The sequence below is a fragment of the Diplotaxodon limnothrissa genome, linkage group LG12 (assembly GCF_057381915.1).
Source record: "Diplotaxodon limnothrissa isolate DT_005_m linkage group LG12, D_limnothrissa_male_GT1.1, whole genome shotgun sequence".
In the NCBI taxonomy this organism is placed as follows: Eukaryota; Metazoa; Chordata; class Actinopteri; order Cichliformes; family Cichlidae; genus Diplotaxodon; species Diplotaxodon limnothrissa.
Window position 1 is genome coordinate 33,220,755 of NC_140607.1, and position 18,361 is coordinate 33,239,115.

At 41.1% G+C, this 18,361-nt stretch overlaps 1 protein-coding gene across 1 annotated transcript; it reads right to left on the reverse strand.

Moving 5' to 3' along the window:
• Window positions 1-771: 771 nt before the first annotated feature.
• On the reverse strand, window positions 772-2,777 carry LOC146621688 (heat shock protein beta-1). The gene is made up of 4 exons (XM_085368720.1): window positions 2,423-2,777; window positions 1,974-2,037; window positions 1,627-1,747; window positions 772-1,185 (listed from the first exon to the last, which is right to left on the reverse strand). The coding sequence occupies exons 1-4, from the start codon at window positions 2,775-2,777 to the stop codon at window positions 772-774; spliced, it is 954 nt and encodes a 317-aa protein (XP_085224846.1).
• Between the last annotated feature and the right edge of the window lie 15,584 nt (window positions 2,778-18,361).

The window sequence follows — 18,361 nt, forward strand, 5'->3', positions numbered from 1 at the left end:
ACTGGCATCGCTGTGTGCTGCAGAATGGGCTGAACTCATTGAGGCAGCCCTGCCAGAGCCTTTGAATGCGAGTGTAAAAAAAAAAAAAAGACTGGGGCCGTTCCATTGCCCGTTGTGTGATGCAAAATAATGTAATCTTCCCTGTGCATTGGAATCAAGAGGGATGATCGGTTTGAATTGAAAAAGTTTCCAATCTGGAGTCACGCGGTGGAAACAACAAAAGGCTTGGACTGTTTCGGCTTTCCAAAGTCACCGCTGTGTGCGATGTGTAAGCTCACATGAAGTGTTGCATTTATTGGTATTATAATCATGGACTTCAATTATGCTGTTGCCATGGCAGCAGCAATACTGGAGTCACACCGGTTTTTCTTTTTTTTCCCTTAAGCAAGTAATTCACGTTGAATTGACTAATGCACAGCTGTGCAAACATATAGCACCTGATTAGTGTCAAAACCACTTTGCTGAAACAGCTTGATAACATAGTTTCAGAGGTAATTGTGAATATGATTCTTACAAATGTGATTCCTTGTTGCTGATAAACAGTTTCAAAATCACACATAACGACGCATTTTATAATTGTGAGAACATAAAACCATTAAGACATTAATAACATGACACACAGCATATTATTTATTGTTTTCACATGCTAGTGCTTTATTGGAGCTCCACCCATAGCGAGGCTGTTATATCTAATGACTACAATGCATCTGTGAGACTAAGCAAGGCAAGCAGTGCTGGCTGTTTCATTACTTTATCACCATTATATTGTTTTTATTCAGTGATCTCTTGCTGTATATTTGCTGCTTCCAATTGCTGGCTCTGGACCTGTTCCCCAGGCTGAGTTATGCTAGATGTGTCTGTGTCTGGGCCTTCTTGGCTTTCCACTGTTTCTGGCTTTGTAGAAGAATCTTGAAGGCCGTCTGTGCTTTCGTCACCTTCAGGCACTGAGGAGGGGGAATCTCCAGCTGGCTTTTCATGGGTCTCCTCTTCTGTTTTCATCCTCTCATCATGCTGCTGAAGCCCGACTGTGGCACCTTCAGGTTGGGCCTGATCTCTATGGACTTCTAATGAACAGCCTTCCCCGTGATCCTCTGAGGAAGCAAACTCTGGGTGGTCTGGTGCTCTCCCGCTCTCTTCTTCTTTCTCATCTTTTACCTCCGGTTCTCCATTATCCTCTACTATCACCTGCATTTATGCATAAATATGTTAAAAAAAACAAACTAAAACTAAAACTAAATACCAGCAAAATCAAGACAGTTATTAAACTGGACATAATATGAAAAGATTGTTAGGAAACTGTCTATAAAAATCTGTATTTTAAAGGAACCGTTTCTTAGGAGCAAATCAAAAAGATCAATACCTCTCTGATGTCTGCGTGGTAAATATTGTACTGTTGTCATGTTTTGTGGCTCATCTACAAAAAAATAGTACATCAGATAATTCCTGAAATGTTGAATTTCTCCACATCTGTCTGCATCCTAATCTGAGTAAGCCACCCACTCGCTCTAGCATTGTGAATTACATGTGCCAGACAAATATGTCAGTGGTACTGATCTTTTCTTCCACCCCTTGGCAAGTTATCAAAATATAGAGTATTTCTTTAACCAACTTTAAAGTTATCAGCACCTTTATGGGAATGGGGATTGTAGCAGGGACAGAAGTTTCGGGAACTGGAGCTTCCACGTTCAGAAAACCATCCACAGAAAATGTGGATGAGATTTTGGTAGCATCCATCTCCACTGGGAGCCTGATAATGACACAAACAGGTTTACAGTGGCATGACATACAAAGCGTAAATACTGAAACAGATGTACCTAATATCTAAATGTTCAGTTCAGCAAACATTTGAGAGATTGAGTACTGTTGAAAAAATACCATCAGTGGTGCATGCTTGGCTGCTGACTAATGTTTTAAATGGCTTAAACTGCATATTTCATCATCTGCAGGTTATTGTCAGTGTTTACTTTGCATACCTGTACTTCCTTGTAAAACATCTGGCAATGAATCCATGCTCGTCTGGCCTCTCCTCGTGCTTCCCTGGGGACGGATTACCATTTATGGGGAAGAATGCGAGGACACACAGAGGAATCAAGCAACATAGAGAAACCACTCAACACGGAAATTAATTTCTGCCACAGAGCAGTGATTTTAATTTCCCCAAGCACATTATTTAAGCAGCTTTCTAATTTTGTTACATTCAGCTTTTTTCCATCAGTGTTTCATTTTAAGGATTTTTTTCCCTGTGAACTATAAGAAAAGTATTTTTAAATAACTCTTTGAGATAATATTTGATAGCTAGATAAGATCTTTAATACTTCATTAAGACCCGAGACTATCCTGTGTGTAAAAGTAATTAGCAATGTTAATAAAGTGAACTCTTCAAGCTGTTTAATTAACAGAGATGTAAGCCAATGTTCTATACCTCTGACTTCCAGGAATCCATCTCTGATGCTGAGAGAAATCTCTGAGGGGGTGAAGTGAGCCACATCCATGATGACCCTCCACTTACTAATCGTCTGGCTTGGATGATGCATCGACCCAGAGATGTAGGGCACAAACAGCGGAGCGGGTATGTACCCTGGCCAGGAGCAGGCTGCCAAACTCCTCTGCAACCAGTCCACATCCATCCAGCGAGCATCCCCTGACTCCAGGAAAGATGGCAGGCCAGCATCCTGACTGAAAAGCTGGCTCAAATGCCACCACTTTCTCAAGGGGTACCAAGGGGCACCCCTGCTGTACTCCCCACACGATGTGTCTGCTTTGACCTGTTCGCTCATATTTTGAGAAATGAAAGAAGATTTTAAAAAGGACACAGCAGATTTCTTCTGATGATAGTTAGCCAGTAAATTATGAACTCCTGAGGCTAAATCAGTGAAATTCCAGCAATTAAAATCTACTTAAAGGACAAGGGAAGGATAAAAGCAAAGTGTGATGAGACACAGAAAACTCAGAGGGGGTTTATATAGTGCTCCTGTCCATTTTAGCACTTATTAAGCACTCATGTGATCCCATGAGAAGGCTGCATCGGCATGGGGTGATGCGTGTGAAGACGAGGCTGCTACCTTTTGCTGGCCTGAACAAGGCTGCAGACTAATTAGTTATATTTATAACTTTTATAGGCAGGATGGCAAATAGGCAGAAGCAGGCTATGGCTGGCTTGTGTTTGAAATGTTACATGTGTCGCCTGAAGACTGTTCCTCTCACATCCCTGTGAACTCTATTTTGTCAGCAGTGACTGGACTCCTCAGTCTTGTCATGAGCCAGTCATAACTCCCCTGAATTTTTACCCTCGAAGGACATGCAGTGGTAACAGTTTGTCTCGGTGAGAAGACAGAAGAAGACAAAATTGCTCCTTTTTGCTGTTATTTTAAATGTTTCAGTGGCATATGTGTGTGTATCCAGTTTACAAAGCTCCTTTTCATTCCATTTTTCTTTTCCCCACCACTTTCAGAATGATTATCATTGTTCCCGCTTTTATCAAGTGTGACAGACACATCACTGCTTCATTTTTAGAGCTGTGTGCCCTGAGATCTTGGCATAATGTCCACTGGACCACAAAGCAAATTGAACAGATGTTTCTGACACTTCGTGTGATGCCTCACCCACAGATTCTGTCTGCAGGATACGCTGTGAGCGGTTAAATTGGGATTCTTGCCTGCTGCTGCTGGAGTTGCCTGAAAAATTGGTTCCTTTGTTTCAAACATCATTAAAGATTTCCATCTCTGCTGAAAGAAGGACACACAGACTGATGGTGCAATAGGGTGTTCGTACTCTTCGTTAAACTAGCTGGGGTGGGAGTGATAAGAAATTTAACAGTTATGTGGAAAGAACAAAGCAGGGTGACTACAATTTTTAAGACTTGTTAGAATTATTTATATATATATATATATTTTTTTTTTTGTAGGTGTTATTTAATGGAGGTTCCGTTGTGTTAGTTTAAAGAAAACATTTAACAGCAAAATATCAAATTATATTCTCAGTTGTGAGGTTTTTTGTTTGTGATAGTATATCTGCCTTTTTTGTGCATGTGTAGGGTTTTCTTTTTCTTTCTTGGACAAATATATTATCAGCCAATATGTGGGCTTGCAGCTGTACAGAAACACTTGCTAGCCAAGCAGGTTTCAGCAAAACACCAGCAGCTAATTTTCCTGATTACTTCCTCCTCTGCACTTCCTCTGGTTGTTAATTAGTGGCAGAGGTTCAAGTGGCTCCTGTTCATGTCTTCTCTGTTTTCCAACCTTTTTTTTTGTTTGTATATGTCTGAAATAAATAATTGGACTCAGGGGAAGAGCGTAATCTTTTATATTCAGCATGTTAAGATTCAAGGTTAAACTCAAGAACTGTCAATATGGAAGCTATAAGGTATAAAAAGGTAGGTTAGTCACCTGATTGTTCTTAGATGAAAAATTACTTTTGATTTCCCAACCACATTCTGGTTAATTAATGTTGAGTGATTTCATTCAGAGGGCTGATTTAATAAAATATTCTCAAACGTCTTGATCAAAACAGCCAGTATAATCACAAAACTGAGTGGCGATTCCCTAAAGCGGTCTTTAACCAAATAATGAACTCTGATAAAAACAAAGAAAGCTGAAGTAATCTGTGAACAGCAATCTGTGAATAATATGTCTTTTTCATGGCAGGTACTGTATACTGGTGGTGAAAAGGCACATTCAGAAACTGGAAGGTAATTTATTTTAAAAGGTAAAAATTATATTAGTTTACACTTTTCCACAAAATAAAAAAGGTAAGAAGCAAAAATCAGAGGAATGGAAGAAAGATTTGTCACAATCATGGGTCATTTGACCCAGCGTTTTGAGTTTAATACATTTTGATGTTTATGGTTTATGTTTAAGTTCATTAGCTCAGCGGTTCCCAACCTCCGGGCCACGGACTGGTACTAGTCCATGAGTCGTTTGGTACCAGGCCGTGAGAGTGGAGGCTAAGGAGTGAAATTTATGGTTTTCAGGGTTTTTATCGTGAACTCGGTTTCCCTGGGTCTTTTCCCGTGTTGTAGTTGTGTGTCTTATTTTGAAAGAAATATTTATGCTTCACCATAGCGACCAGAGAACATTAAGGGGCAGAGAGGAAGATGTTACGCTCAATGTTGTTGCTGCATTTCAGGAGGACGCTGCTAATAAAGTTACACAACAACACACTGAATTTGAGTTAATTATTATATTTACAAAATACCACCGTTTTTGTCTTGGTCGTATCATTTGATTTTGTTGTTTTTGTCCCCGACACCTTAAAGGCTGGTCCGTAAAAATATTGTCTGACATTAAACTAGTCCATGGCACAAAAATGTCCATGGCATTAGCTTATCTAAGTTCATTTCTATTTTGCCTGTGTTGCCCTGTTATAGTTCATTGTTTCTTAGATTCCCCTTGTGTCTTCATCCCTGTGTTCAGATCACTTTGCTGACAACGACCCCAGAAAAATGTGGCAGGGGATCAATCACATTACCAACTACAGAAGCAATAACCAGGCAACATCTAGGACTGATGCCTCACTGGCTGAGGATCTAAACCGTTTCTTCGCCCGCTTTGAGACGACCAAGCCCTCAGCTGCCACACCACTTCCACCCGCCCCCAGCACTGGCACACTAACACTTAGGGAGCACCAAGTGAGGTGTGTTCTAAGGTCAGTGAATCCCAGGAAGGCGGCAGGTCCTGATGGAATACATGGAAAGGTTCTCAGAGCATGTGCTGACGAACTGACCGGAGTCTTCACTAAAACCTTCAACCTTTCCTTGTCATCAAACACCGTCCCGCCCTGCCTCAAAACCTCCACCATCATCCCCATCGCCAAGAAGACAGCTGTGGCCAGCCCAAATGACTACAGGCCTGTTGCACTTACGCCTGTAGTGATGAAGTGCTTTGAGAGACTGGTCTGTCAGCACATCAGGGCCGGTCTGCCTCCCACTCTGGACCCCCACCAATTTGCCTACAGGACAAATCGTTCCACCGAGGACGCTATCACCATAGCGCTCCACACTGCGCTGAGTCACCTGGAGCACCGAGGAAGCTATGTGAGAATGCTCTTTCTGGACTTCAGCTCAGCATTCAATCATATCATCCCGGAGATCCTGGTCCAGAAACTGTCTCACCTGGGACTCTCCACCCCCATCTGCCTCTGGATCAAGGACTTCCTGACAAATAGACCACAGTCTGTCAGACTCGGCCCCCACCGGTCCAGCACCATCACACTCAGCACCGGGTCTCCACAAGGATGTGTTTTGAGTCCCCTCCTGTTTACGCTCTACACATCCGACTGCTCCCCTACCCATCTCTCAAACACCATCATAAAGTTTGCGGATGACACCACAGTGGTTGGACTCATCTCAAGGGGGGATGAGTCGGACTACAGAGATGAGGTCAACAGACTGACTGAGTGGTGTTCAGTTAACAACCTCCAACTGAACACCACGAAAACTAAAGAACTTATCTTGGACTTCAGGAAGGGCAGAGCAGACCCGGCCCCACTTTACATTCACGGGAGCTGTGTGGAGAGGGTACACTCCATGAGGTTTCTGGGCGTGCAGATATCTGATGACCTCTCCTGGACTGCAAATACTACAGCGGTGGTTAAAAAGGCCCAGCAGCGTCTCCACTTTCTGAGAGTGCTCAGGAGGAACAACCTGGAGGAGAGGCTGCTGGTGACATTTTACAGAGCCACCATAGAGAGCATCCTAACGTACGGCATAACAACATGGTATGCAGGGTGCTCAGCTGCAGACAGGAAAGTACTGCAGAGGGTCATCAACACAGCCCAGAAGATCACTGGCTGCTCTCTGCCCAGCCTGGAGGTCACTGCAAACTCTCGGTACCTCAGCAGAGCTGGCAATATCATCAAGGACCACTCTCACCCCAGCAACCAACTGTTTGAACTATTACCGTCAGGCCGACGGTACAGGTCACATAAAACCAGGACAAACAGATTCAGGGATAGCTTCTTTCCCAGAGCTATCACCGTAGTAAATAAGCACAAAAACAATTGAACCTATTCCATACCGTCACTGTCATTATATTATGCTGCTATTCATACTGTCATCATATTAATGCTGCTATCCTGTATATATTGTACATACTATTGTTTGAGTACTTTTTTTTGTACTTTTTATATTTTACATTTATATTTATTATTGAAACTTGCACCAAGGGAGTGGCACTCCAATTTCGTTGTACTCTGTACAATGACAATAAAGGCTATTCTATTCTATTCTATTCTATTCTATTCTGTGTTTAAGTCTCCCTCGCCCTTCATGTGTTTCATGTCTGCATGTCTTATCTTGTCAAGCTCGTGTTGTCATGTCCAGGTCTCCTAATGTTTCCTGTTTTATTTTGCAGAGGTCTGGTGTCCCATGTTCATTGTGTTTGGTTTCACTTCCCCTGTGGCATCATTATGTTCATTCTAATCAGCTGTTTCCTCGTGTGTTTCCACTCCCTCTGATCACCTTCTGTGTGCATTTAGTCTGCGTGTTTTCATTCATTGCTTCTCAGGCTGCCTGTCGAGTTCTCGTCATGTTTCCAGGTTTTTAATCATCGTCAAGGTTTCGTTCTTTGTCTGTTGTGTTTAGCATTTAGTTTTTTCAGTTTAGTTCTAGTCAGTTTCGCCTCAGTGTGCATCTGCCTTTTGTTTTGTACCTTTTCCCAGCCACAAATAAACGGCTTGCTTTTTGTTAAATTATAGTTTAGTTCCAAGTGTCTGCATTTGGTTCCTCTTCCTTCCTCTGTGACACAAGTGACAAGTGAAACTGTGACAGGATCTTGGATGAGTCTTAGTAGGAGTAAGTCTCTTCTCTCCAACAAGACCATAGTGGGGATAGCTTAGGTTTGCAAAGTTGCATTGGAACAAACCACAGGACTTGTGGAACAATGTCCAGACAAGAGCAAAGTGGAGACCAAAGGTGCTTCAGTGGAGCAGTCAAAGTCCAAACCTCAACCCAATAAACTGCTGTCCCAGGATCTGTGCACGAATAAATGCCTGTAAACCTCAATGAAATGAAGCAACAGTGTAAAGAATAGTAAACCACAATTGTTCCACAATGATCTGATAAAGCGATGTAGAAAATGATTGCTTCAAGTTACTGCTGCTAAAAGTGGTTCTAACAAGCAACTAAATCGTGGGGCGGGTTATTCATCGCACTGCTTGGAGTCCCTGAAATCTTTCTTTTTCACATTACTCTTCATAAGAAGATTGGTGGATGGAGTTAGATACTTATGCATGTAAACAGAAATTCTACATTTGATGTGAGAAACAGAGTAAAAAAACTAATTTTCAAAAAATAAAATCACACTGCTGAGAACTGCTGCTGAGATAGCAGCGCTGATAAAGAAGCTCCCCGGGTATGAAGTGAAAATCCTAAATGGCCGTCACATCCGGGAAATCGAGTGAACATGAATATAGGAGCAACACATGGAAAGATGTGTTGTTGTTAGCCTCCATAGACAGCATGACTCCAGCCCAGTTCAGTACAGTTTTGTTTGTGTGTGTGCTAATGTGAGAATAAGGGGGAATGAGAGACTTCAGAATATATTCTCTCAGATGATGAGTTTCCCCACCCCACTGTAAACACATCATTGCCAAATCGTTTTGATGCTTTGAATCAGGATTAACTTCAAAGATCACTGGAACTTTATTCATCTCGCCCAAAATAATAAATGTCTTTTGAAGGAACTAGACTCCCTTTCTCCATCTTTTCTCTTTTTTTTTTCCTGATTTCTGATTCATGCCATCCCATCTGGCAGCTGCTAAAAATCAGAACATCTTCATGGTCCCTCCTGTTTTCCTGCCTTGAACTGCTAATACCCTTCACAAGTGGTATCTTTATATCTCTCTGTGTATGTGATCCCTTTCATTTCACGGCAGGGCTTCTATCACTCATTCATCAGCCCCTCCCCCTCCCCACAGGCCACGCAGAGTAGACTCATCCAGACCTGTCACTTCGTCTACTTTTAATGGACGCTGAGTTTTCTCTTTACGCAACTGTGTCGCAAAATAAACAATTCTAGACCCAGACGACAACACATCTTGGACTTGCAGTCAAACAATGGGGAACGCATCCGTGACCCAGTTTACTTTAAGGCGACCTCCGTGTGACTCCAGTGAGAGAGGATCTGTGAGAGAGAGTTTTGAAGGCAGTTTTCCTAATCAGGAACACAGATGCTGTCTTCCCATATGGAAAAGATATATATAAATCTTATAAAGTTTGTATCTGTCTTGTGTGAAACTTGTATGAAAAGCATATAAGTGTGAAAACAGATATAAGATCCCTTGAAAAATTATATAATGAAACTTGTATGTTTTGGATTCTTACTAAAACAATGTATGAAAGTAATGCGAAAGTGGCCACTTTCATGAGTAAATCATGTAATCCTTATATGATTTACTCATGAAAGTGGCCACTTTCATGAGTAATCACATATAAGTTTTTACTATTTCTTTTCCGTATGGGTTATCCCCCAAAGACTGCCCCCACTAACAAAACACATTTGAAGTAAGACATTGCCCATTTTAAGATGATTAGAGCCACCTATGCACAGGAGAGGGCTCAGCAGAGGCCAGTCACACCAAATCAAAAGGCTTCAAACAGCCTGCCATGGATCCGCAGGATATTAGGAGATAATGCATCAAGGGGGATGAAGTGTCAAATGGCTGGTTTGTTCCTGTGGACACTGCATTCATCATAGTTATTGCGAGGTTGGCTCAGTCGGCCGTCTGGCCGGCAAATAGAGAGACGTGTCTGTATCAGAACTGACACATTACAATGGGGTAACTTATCTATCGAAATATATTTTGGGAAAGCTGTTTTACAAGTTATTGCAGCTAGTAGGGAGTCAGAAATAATATCGAGCAATGCTTGAACATGGAAAAAATGTTACTGCTCAAAGAAATTTGTTCTTTGAATTGGTTCAACCATGCCTGCTGCCAATCCATTGTCTCTATTACTACAGCAAACAAGAAGGCGGCCATATACAGTGTAAATCACCAAGGAAGAAAAACAGGCAATCTCATCTTCTGCACTTTCCGGCTCAAAAGTATTGCATTTACAATGCTTTTGATTCAGCTCTCAGTGGTGCTGTTAAGACAAATGCAATACTAACAGCATTGGTGTGTGTGTGTGTGTGTGTGTGTGTGTGTGTGTGTGTGTGTGTGTGTGTGTGTGTGTGTGTGTGTGTGTGTGTGTGTGTGTGTGTGTGTGTCTTGGCTCTTGCCAGAAATACACAGACTAAGAACCGCTTCACAGACCTTCAGACACATATTTACTGTCTGGAACATGCGTTTTCTGTGTGCGTTCCTATGCGCACATACAGTATTTATATGCTGAGATCTCAATCCTCGGTGCCCACTGATGTAGCAGAGAGGCAACAACAGTGTCCCGGTTTGACTCGATAGAGATTTGCAGCAAATGAGCTCATCCATCAGCAGAAGCGCGTGGGGACAGGGGGATGATGAGGAGAAGGAGGGTGAGGAGGAAGATGAAGAGAGACGGTGGTGCTGGGCAGGGGCCGAACAGAGACAGGACCGCTCGTAGTGAAGGCTCAAAGTGAAATATGATGGACTTGCCATTTCCACACCCTCTAGCACCTTCTCTTGTCCTGTTTGAAGTCTTGAGCTCAGCATGGTTCTTGTCCAGTTCATCTCAATATTTCACATACATTTAAGCAGGAATGCATTGTAAAGGACTGGCATTTCTTTCTTTATTAATCACAAAAAAATCAATATTCACTCTCTGGGTACTATAGTCTTCTTTAATCAGCATTTCATGTTTATTTGCACTGACTTAAATACTCAAACCTAAAATATCTGAGAGGTTGTTTTAAAAGTTTCTTTCATTCTTTACTTCTGAAACATTTTAAAAACATTTTTAAAAGATGTCGGTTTGCTTTGCTCTGCAACATAAGTGGTTAAACAGAAGGTTTGTGCAAGGGATGCACTCCATATAGCAACAAATAATTTGAAGCAGCAATCTTAGCTGTAAAAGTGACTCCTTGAAGGAGCAAATGAAGTAGACTGATGACTGATTTGTTCTTTGGCTTGCTTTTTGGTGAAAGCTTGAATCATGCGTCCATTAAAACATTGTGCCATCTCTCATTGTGAGGGGAGGAAAACTATCCCATGGGTAAATAATGCAATTTTAAAGTTGAATTAGCATTGTGTTATACATTAAACTGACTGAAGGCTTCCATTTAACCTAACAATATTTTAGAAACTCTCACAGACATGCAGAACTTTTTATTGAAATTAAGGGGCGCTTTGTGTTTGTGGTTATTTAAAGTTAATTTCTAGACATCTATCCCCAGTTCCCTAGTAATTATTTCTATTGTGTGTCATTCTTGCCACAAAAGAACTTCGAAAATCAGATTTAACTCTTCAAATTCTTGGTTATTTTTGAAACAACGTGTCCCCGACAATAGAAGGGTTCACAATTAACAATTGGTGCCCAGCTCTTGATAGCTAACCCTATAATTAAGCAAACATTAGCTCATTGAGTTGTTGGAAAAAAGTGGACTCCAGCTGACATTAATGTTTCCAGGAAGAATTCTGCTAAAAGGGTGCTGAACATAACCTTGATGCCCATATAATGATACTGCACTAAAAGACTGCCACACAAGTGAGGCTAAATGTCCAATGTCCAGCATGTCCATGCACTGCAGTGCGGCCCAGCTATTATTTATATATTTGTGTGTGTGTGTGTGTGTGTGTGTGTGTGTGTGTGTGTGTGTGTGTGGTTACCATATAATTTTTTTCTTTGTTTTCTACAATGTAGATACATATTGAAGACATCAGTTATATGAACCAAGATATATGGAATTATGTAGCAAAGAAAAAAATGATAAATAACTCTAAATATGGCTTAGATTTTAGGGGTTTTTAGCCACCCTTTGCTTTATTGACAGAGCTGCAAACCCTTGCCCTTCCGTCATAGTCACCTGAAATGGTTTTCACAGGTGTGTCTTGTCAGGGTTCATTTGTGGAATTTCTTGCCTTCTTAATGGGGTTGGGACCATCAGTTGTGTTGTGCAGAAGTCAGGTTGGTACACAAGTGACAGTCCTATTTGACAACTGTTAAAATTCATAATATGGCAAGAACTAATCAGGTAAGTAAAGAGAAATGACAGTTTATCATTATTTTAAGAACTGAAGGTCAGTCAGTCCGGAAAATTGCTAAAACTTTAAACATGTCCCCAAGTGCAGTCCCAAAAACCATCAAGTGGTACGACAAAACTGCCTCACATGCGGACCGCCCCAGGAAAGGAAGACCAAGAGTCACCTCTGCTGCTGAAGATAAATTCATCCCAGTCACTAGGTGCAAAAATCACAAGTTAACATCACCTCAGATTAGAGCCACACAGACTTCTAGTAGCAGACACATCTTTACATCAACTGGTCAGAGGAGACTGCGCGAATCAGGCCTTTACAGTCAAATAGCTGCTAAGAACGGCACCACGGTGGCACGGACATGCAGTTTGTGGGGATAGGTGAATTGGTAACAATAAATTGCCCATAGGTGTGAATGTGAGTGTGAATGGTTGTCTGTGTCTATGTGTTAGCCCTGTGACAGACTGGTGACCTGTCTAGAGTGTACCATGCCTCTCACTCTAAGACAGTGGAAGAGGATGGATGGATAGCTGCTAAGAAACCACTACTAAGGAAAAGCAACAAGCAGAAGAGATCTGTTTGGGTAAGCAACACAAGGAATGGGCATTAGACCAGTGGAAATCTGTACTTTGGTCTATTTGATGTCTTTGGTTCCACTCACTGTGTCTTTGTATGATGCAGAAAAGGTGAATGGATGATCTCTACATGTATGGTTATCATCAATGAAGCATGGAGGAGGTGATGTGATGGTGGGGGTCCTTTGCTGGTGACACTGTTGTGGATTTATTTAAAAACTCAAAACATACTGAACCAGCATTGCTCCACAGTCACATGATCTGAACCAAATTTTATTACATACAAGTTATAAGTTAAATATAGACATATTACAAGCATATTCCAAGATACAGTAGTGGTCAGAAATTTACATACACTCATGGGAATGCATGTCATGGTAGTTTTGGGTGATTATTAATTTCTTTGAGCTGCTCTTTTTCCAGGGTGGTATGATTAATCAACATACATCTTTAACAACAAATTTTGAATTTATTTTAGATTTTATGTGATCTGTAATGGGTCAAAAGTATACATATATACACTCGTTTAAATATTTGAGTAATAATGCCAATTCAATAATGCCAAGAACCATTAACTTCTTATTTGTGATCATGACTGACTACTTTTGGATTTTAAAAAAGGATTTTTGACAGCACTCAGTGGACTGACTAATACTCAGAACGATGAGAAAGATCTAAGGATGAGAATTATAGATTTGATTTCCAAGTGCTTGTGACTCCAGGATCATCAGTTCAAAGAATTATACATACATGTATGTTATTTGGATGTATCACCTCTTTGTCTGGACGTTGACTGAATCCGTCACCCTCAGATGAAGGGAAACTGGTTATTGTGTTCAGGAGCTAAATATTGGGTCCGTGCCAGGAAACCAAGTAATTTAAATTCACTTTACCAATTCTGCTGAGAAGAGTGGTCAAATATCAGGGTCAAGGTGTAACTTGCCAAAGGATCTTTAACCACATATTAATAGGGGCATATGTACATATATGCCCATGACGTATGATGTATTCACAAGAGACTACAGATGACCCACCAAGGACCGGCGGTCATTCCATTAACAGAAACCCTCCAGATTCCACAAGAGGAAGTAAGGTATGACTGCTGAATGAATATGCCACATTTATACTCCTCTCACAGCCTGTTATTTAATTTATACTGTAGAAAACATTGGTTTATCTTGCAGAATCATTATAGTTTTATTCACTGAAGTTAATTATGTAAAGACAAATTGCCATTGTCATTTTAATAGGCAATGTCATCTCAATTTTTGCTCCTAGCTTGCTGCCCAGTTTGCCTCCACAGAGGTCACATGAGGATGCTGCAGAGTTTTTCATGACTGAGGAAGTGCTCTCGACTCAGAAGGCAAACTGATAATAGTTACTTCTTTTGTTTTTGTGTCTTTTTTATACAGCCTCTTTTTCAGAGTTTGTCATTTGGTTGTACTCAGCCTGGAACAAAGTCGATATCGCTACCCTGAGGAGGCATCTGGGCCAAGTCAGGTGAGATTAGCATCTTTAAGTATTTAGCAAAGACAGAAAAAAATCCAGTTTGTTTATTTCTCAAAGACAGCAGTGCAGATAACAATTGCTAGCTCCTATTTTCAGCAAAGGAATTGAGGAATGCAGTATCACCTATGGAAAAACGGTCACATCTACCAGCATCATATCTCAAAAAAACCTTAAAACTACAACAGTTTGCTCACTGCAGGTATCTTGAGCTTTCAGCACTTCTGTGTCCTGCAGGCAGTGGAATCCTGGCACTGAAAAAGCTATGGCATTTGGTCATCTGTATGTGTGGTTAGTGAGTGTGCAACCCCCTAACCCCACCACAGGGTGTAGAGACAACATCCTCTCGGGGCAGCTAAGGGTACTTCCAACCGGCTGACATTTCTGACAGCCTCTGATAGAGCTCAGAGTGCTGAATTATTCATACAGGTGTTATGGGGAAAGGTTGCCATTTTCACAGGAGAAACTAACCCCCCTGATGAATTGTGGCTGTTTATCCCTGTAAGTGAATACAGTAGTAATGATTTGGGACTGTGATGGCTTTTAGGCCAAATGGCAGCTCATTCTCTGTCAGTTCACAGGCTGAAAACTCATACATCTCACTGCTTTTCAAGCCTGCATGAAGTTCCTAAACTCAATCAGCCTGGATTTGATTTTCTGCTCGGACAGCTGCATGGAAACCTTCGACACCTTGCTGCCTGTCTTTCAAGTATTTTGCATATCATAATGGGAAAATATAACCATCTATATACATCATCACCTTTCACTAGATCGCACACACACTAAAAGATTTAGTTCACTCATCTCACAAAACATTTTCTTACTTGCATCCAGTGGTGTCTAACCATGCTGATGTTTCTGACAATAACATTTCTGCTCGCAGTCCAATGCAAAAGAATGGATTATATATCCTTTAAGGTTGTATCCTCTATCAGAGGCCTGGGAGCTTAAAGGAGCTGTGCAGTATCCTAGCTGTTCCTAGGACTGCACTCTTCTGGACAGAGATCCCAGATGTTGTTCCCCTTATTACAATAAGATGCATCGCATTGAGGGTGTCGCATGCTCAACCCCTGCGAAAAAGTCAGTGCAATCATGAACCACCAATTTTTCATAATCATAAGGAGGTTGCCATCCTATTTTTGATCTAGTGACCAAGCTATTCAAGCTGTATACTGTGAGTTGTGCAACTATAAAATGTAAAAATATTAGTGCTGTCAGCCTTAATCTCATTAAAATGACGTTAATGCCATAACTGCATTAACACTGCAAATCTCCGTTAGCAAATTAGCGCAGATCCCCCTGTGCGTGGGGCTGCAAGGCGTCAACGCGTTAGCGCATTTAGCTCGTTAACGCGTTAGCGCTGTCCAGTCCCATACACGGAGCGATCCGCGCTAACTCGCTAACGGAGATTTGCCGCGTTAAAGCGGTCATGGCGTTAACGTCATTTTAACAAGATTAACGCTGACAGTACTAAAAGAATATATAGCTAAAATTTAGTTATTGTAGGTTTCCTTCATGCTAAAGCTATACTAACCACCTTATGGGTCCAGCTCTACATTTAACCACATAAAAGATGGATTTGGCTGGAAGATGAACAATGAAACCTATACTGAAGTGCCTTAAACCTTCATTCTTTCTAAAGGCCAGAGGGGTGCCGTTTCTCTGGTTGCATTAAATAAGTGAAACTGTATTGAAATCTATTGAAAAAATTACTCTACCATTCACTTGAGATATAAACTCAATAAACATTTTTCTTATGAGTTTATGGCACCGCTTGCTAGTTTTAAATCCACGGAATCCATTAGTGTCAAAAAGGATGATAAAGCATTTCACGCCTTAGGGCAGGCCTTCGTCGGGATTGACAAGTCACTACTTTATAAGCATGCAGTGTGCTTGCTTTGTCAGTCAGACATAAAAAAAAATGCACAAGACAAAAAAAAGGAAGCAAATGTGAGGAAAAGGCAATAATAATATTACATAATGTCAGTGTATTTTAAGTAGCAGTAATCCTCATTTGTAGGACGTGAATTTGTCACATTATTTATATAATCTCAAAAGAACAGGCACAGCTGTAATAATATCACTTGTTCGTATTTCAAAAGACAAGGTGGAAATTATGACATAAATGTGACGATTGATTGGCTCCTTGACCACAGATTTACTTTGTGTGCACTTAAAATGGTTTTCCTTTAACTTTTGTTGCATGTTAAGACCGATTTACTGACATTTCACAAACCCATCCATGCCCTGAATGTGCAGTTACTCACTTCTGTCAGATTCACAGTAATGTGCCATGAAATTATCTGTTGCGAAGCCTCAGTGAATGTCCAGTTTTGTTTCATCTTTCCCTCCTGTTTTGTCTCAATAGTCACTACAAAGCCTAATGAGATTGTTTTGGCTCTTACCCTTGGCAGTGCTACTCTGTCATTTATGACTGCACCAGCTTGTGTTGTCGCGGTCTGCCATTTTTCTCTGGTGATGTTGACGCGAAACATCCCACACTGTCTTGTCAACACAACTGCGAGTTCTGTTTCTCATCACGCTGTCGTTGATGGAGAACACTGCCAAAGTTGCACTCTTCTGCTGCATTTATTATTGGGATTTAAGATTTAGGAAATGTGTTTGCGCTTGTTTATGTCATACAGTTAAAGTGGAATTACTATCACACCCTGCAAAAATTAACCATGTTGACGCCTTTAATTTTATTAAGGATTCACTTAGGGAATTCTTTGTGGTTTGAGAGTAGAAGTGATGTGTAAATTCAAAATACAGCCATAACATCTTAGTTGGTTTAATCACTGTAAAGATTCCTCACCTACTGGAAAATCTCTTTTTTGTTGCCTGGCAACAAGCTGCAACCCATGCAACTCATGATCTGATTGGCTAAAAACTGTCGCCCTCCACCATTACCAAAACCACTACCACCACCACTACCCTACCATTAAACACAAATGTCTATGTTTTTACATTGCAGTCAGTTTTTATCCACCTATCAAGTACTTCTTGCAAAAATTCTCATCTTTAGTAAGCTTTTCAAGCCAGCTTCCGATTAGTGGTCATGATTCACTTTCACAAAGAAGACTGGCTTGTTATTGACTGGTAGGATAGACAGACGGTGCTGATGAGAAAAGGCATAATGGGGTTTCACTTCTGTCCCACAGCCACCCCCCTCGCTAACCACCCATTCCTTTCAGCACATTGTTGTTCAGCTTTTGTGGTAGATTCAAGCACATCCAGCATCGTTGCATTTGTGTATGTTTTGCATCAAACAGAGGCATAAAGGCATCCAATTGCCTCAAAGTTATAAAGTATTAACCAATAGTAATATAAATAATAATAAACATTAGTTCAACAAAAGTAAGAGTCACTTAAGCACAAAGAGCTAACAAAATTAGTCATGTCTGAGGCAAGGTCATTGAGTCGCCTCCCACACTCTTAGCAGCCTGCAGCTACTCTAGGGAAAAACTTTTTGCACATTTGAAGATACGAGTCATTAGCGATGCTGATAGAAACACACTTTAATTAAGACTGGTGCATTTTGGACTTAGATGTCACATCTGAAGATTAATAAGTAATATCAGGGGTGTGGTGGTATGCAAATAGAGCAGACATGCCTCGAAGCTAAACTGGTGCACTTGGTGTACCAAACGGAGCCAAATTAGCATGCTGGAACATAAGTGCTCCGTGGCCCCCTCCCAGGCTGAAGTGCTTGGCTCCACTTGTGGGTGAAATATTACCAGCCAGCTGCTCAGTAGATAACAAATAAGAAGTGGAACAGCAGAGGGCTGGAACATACAGTGGGGCAAAAAAGTATTTAGTCAGCCACCGATTGTGCAAGTTCCCCCACTTAAAATGATGACAGAGGTCAGTAATTTGCACCAGAGGTACACTTCAACTGTGAGAGACAGAATGTGAAAAAAAAAAATCCATGAATTCACATGGTAGGATTTGTAAAGAATTTATTTGTAAATTAGGGTGGAAAATAAGTATTTGGTCACCTCAAACAAGGAAAATCTCTGGCTCTCACAGACCTGTAACGTCTTCTGTAAGAAGCTTTTCTGTCCCCCACTCGTTACCTGTATGAATGGCACCTGTTTGAACTCATCATCTGTATAAAAGACACCTGTCCACAGCCTCAAACAGTCAGACTCCAAACTCCGCCATGGCCAAGACCA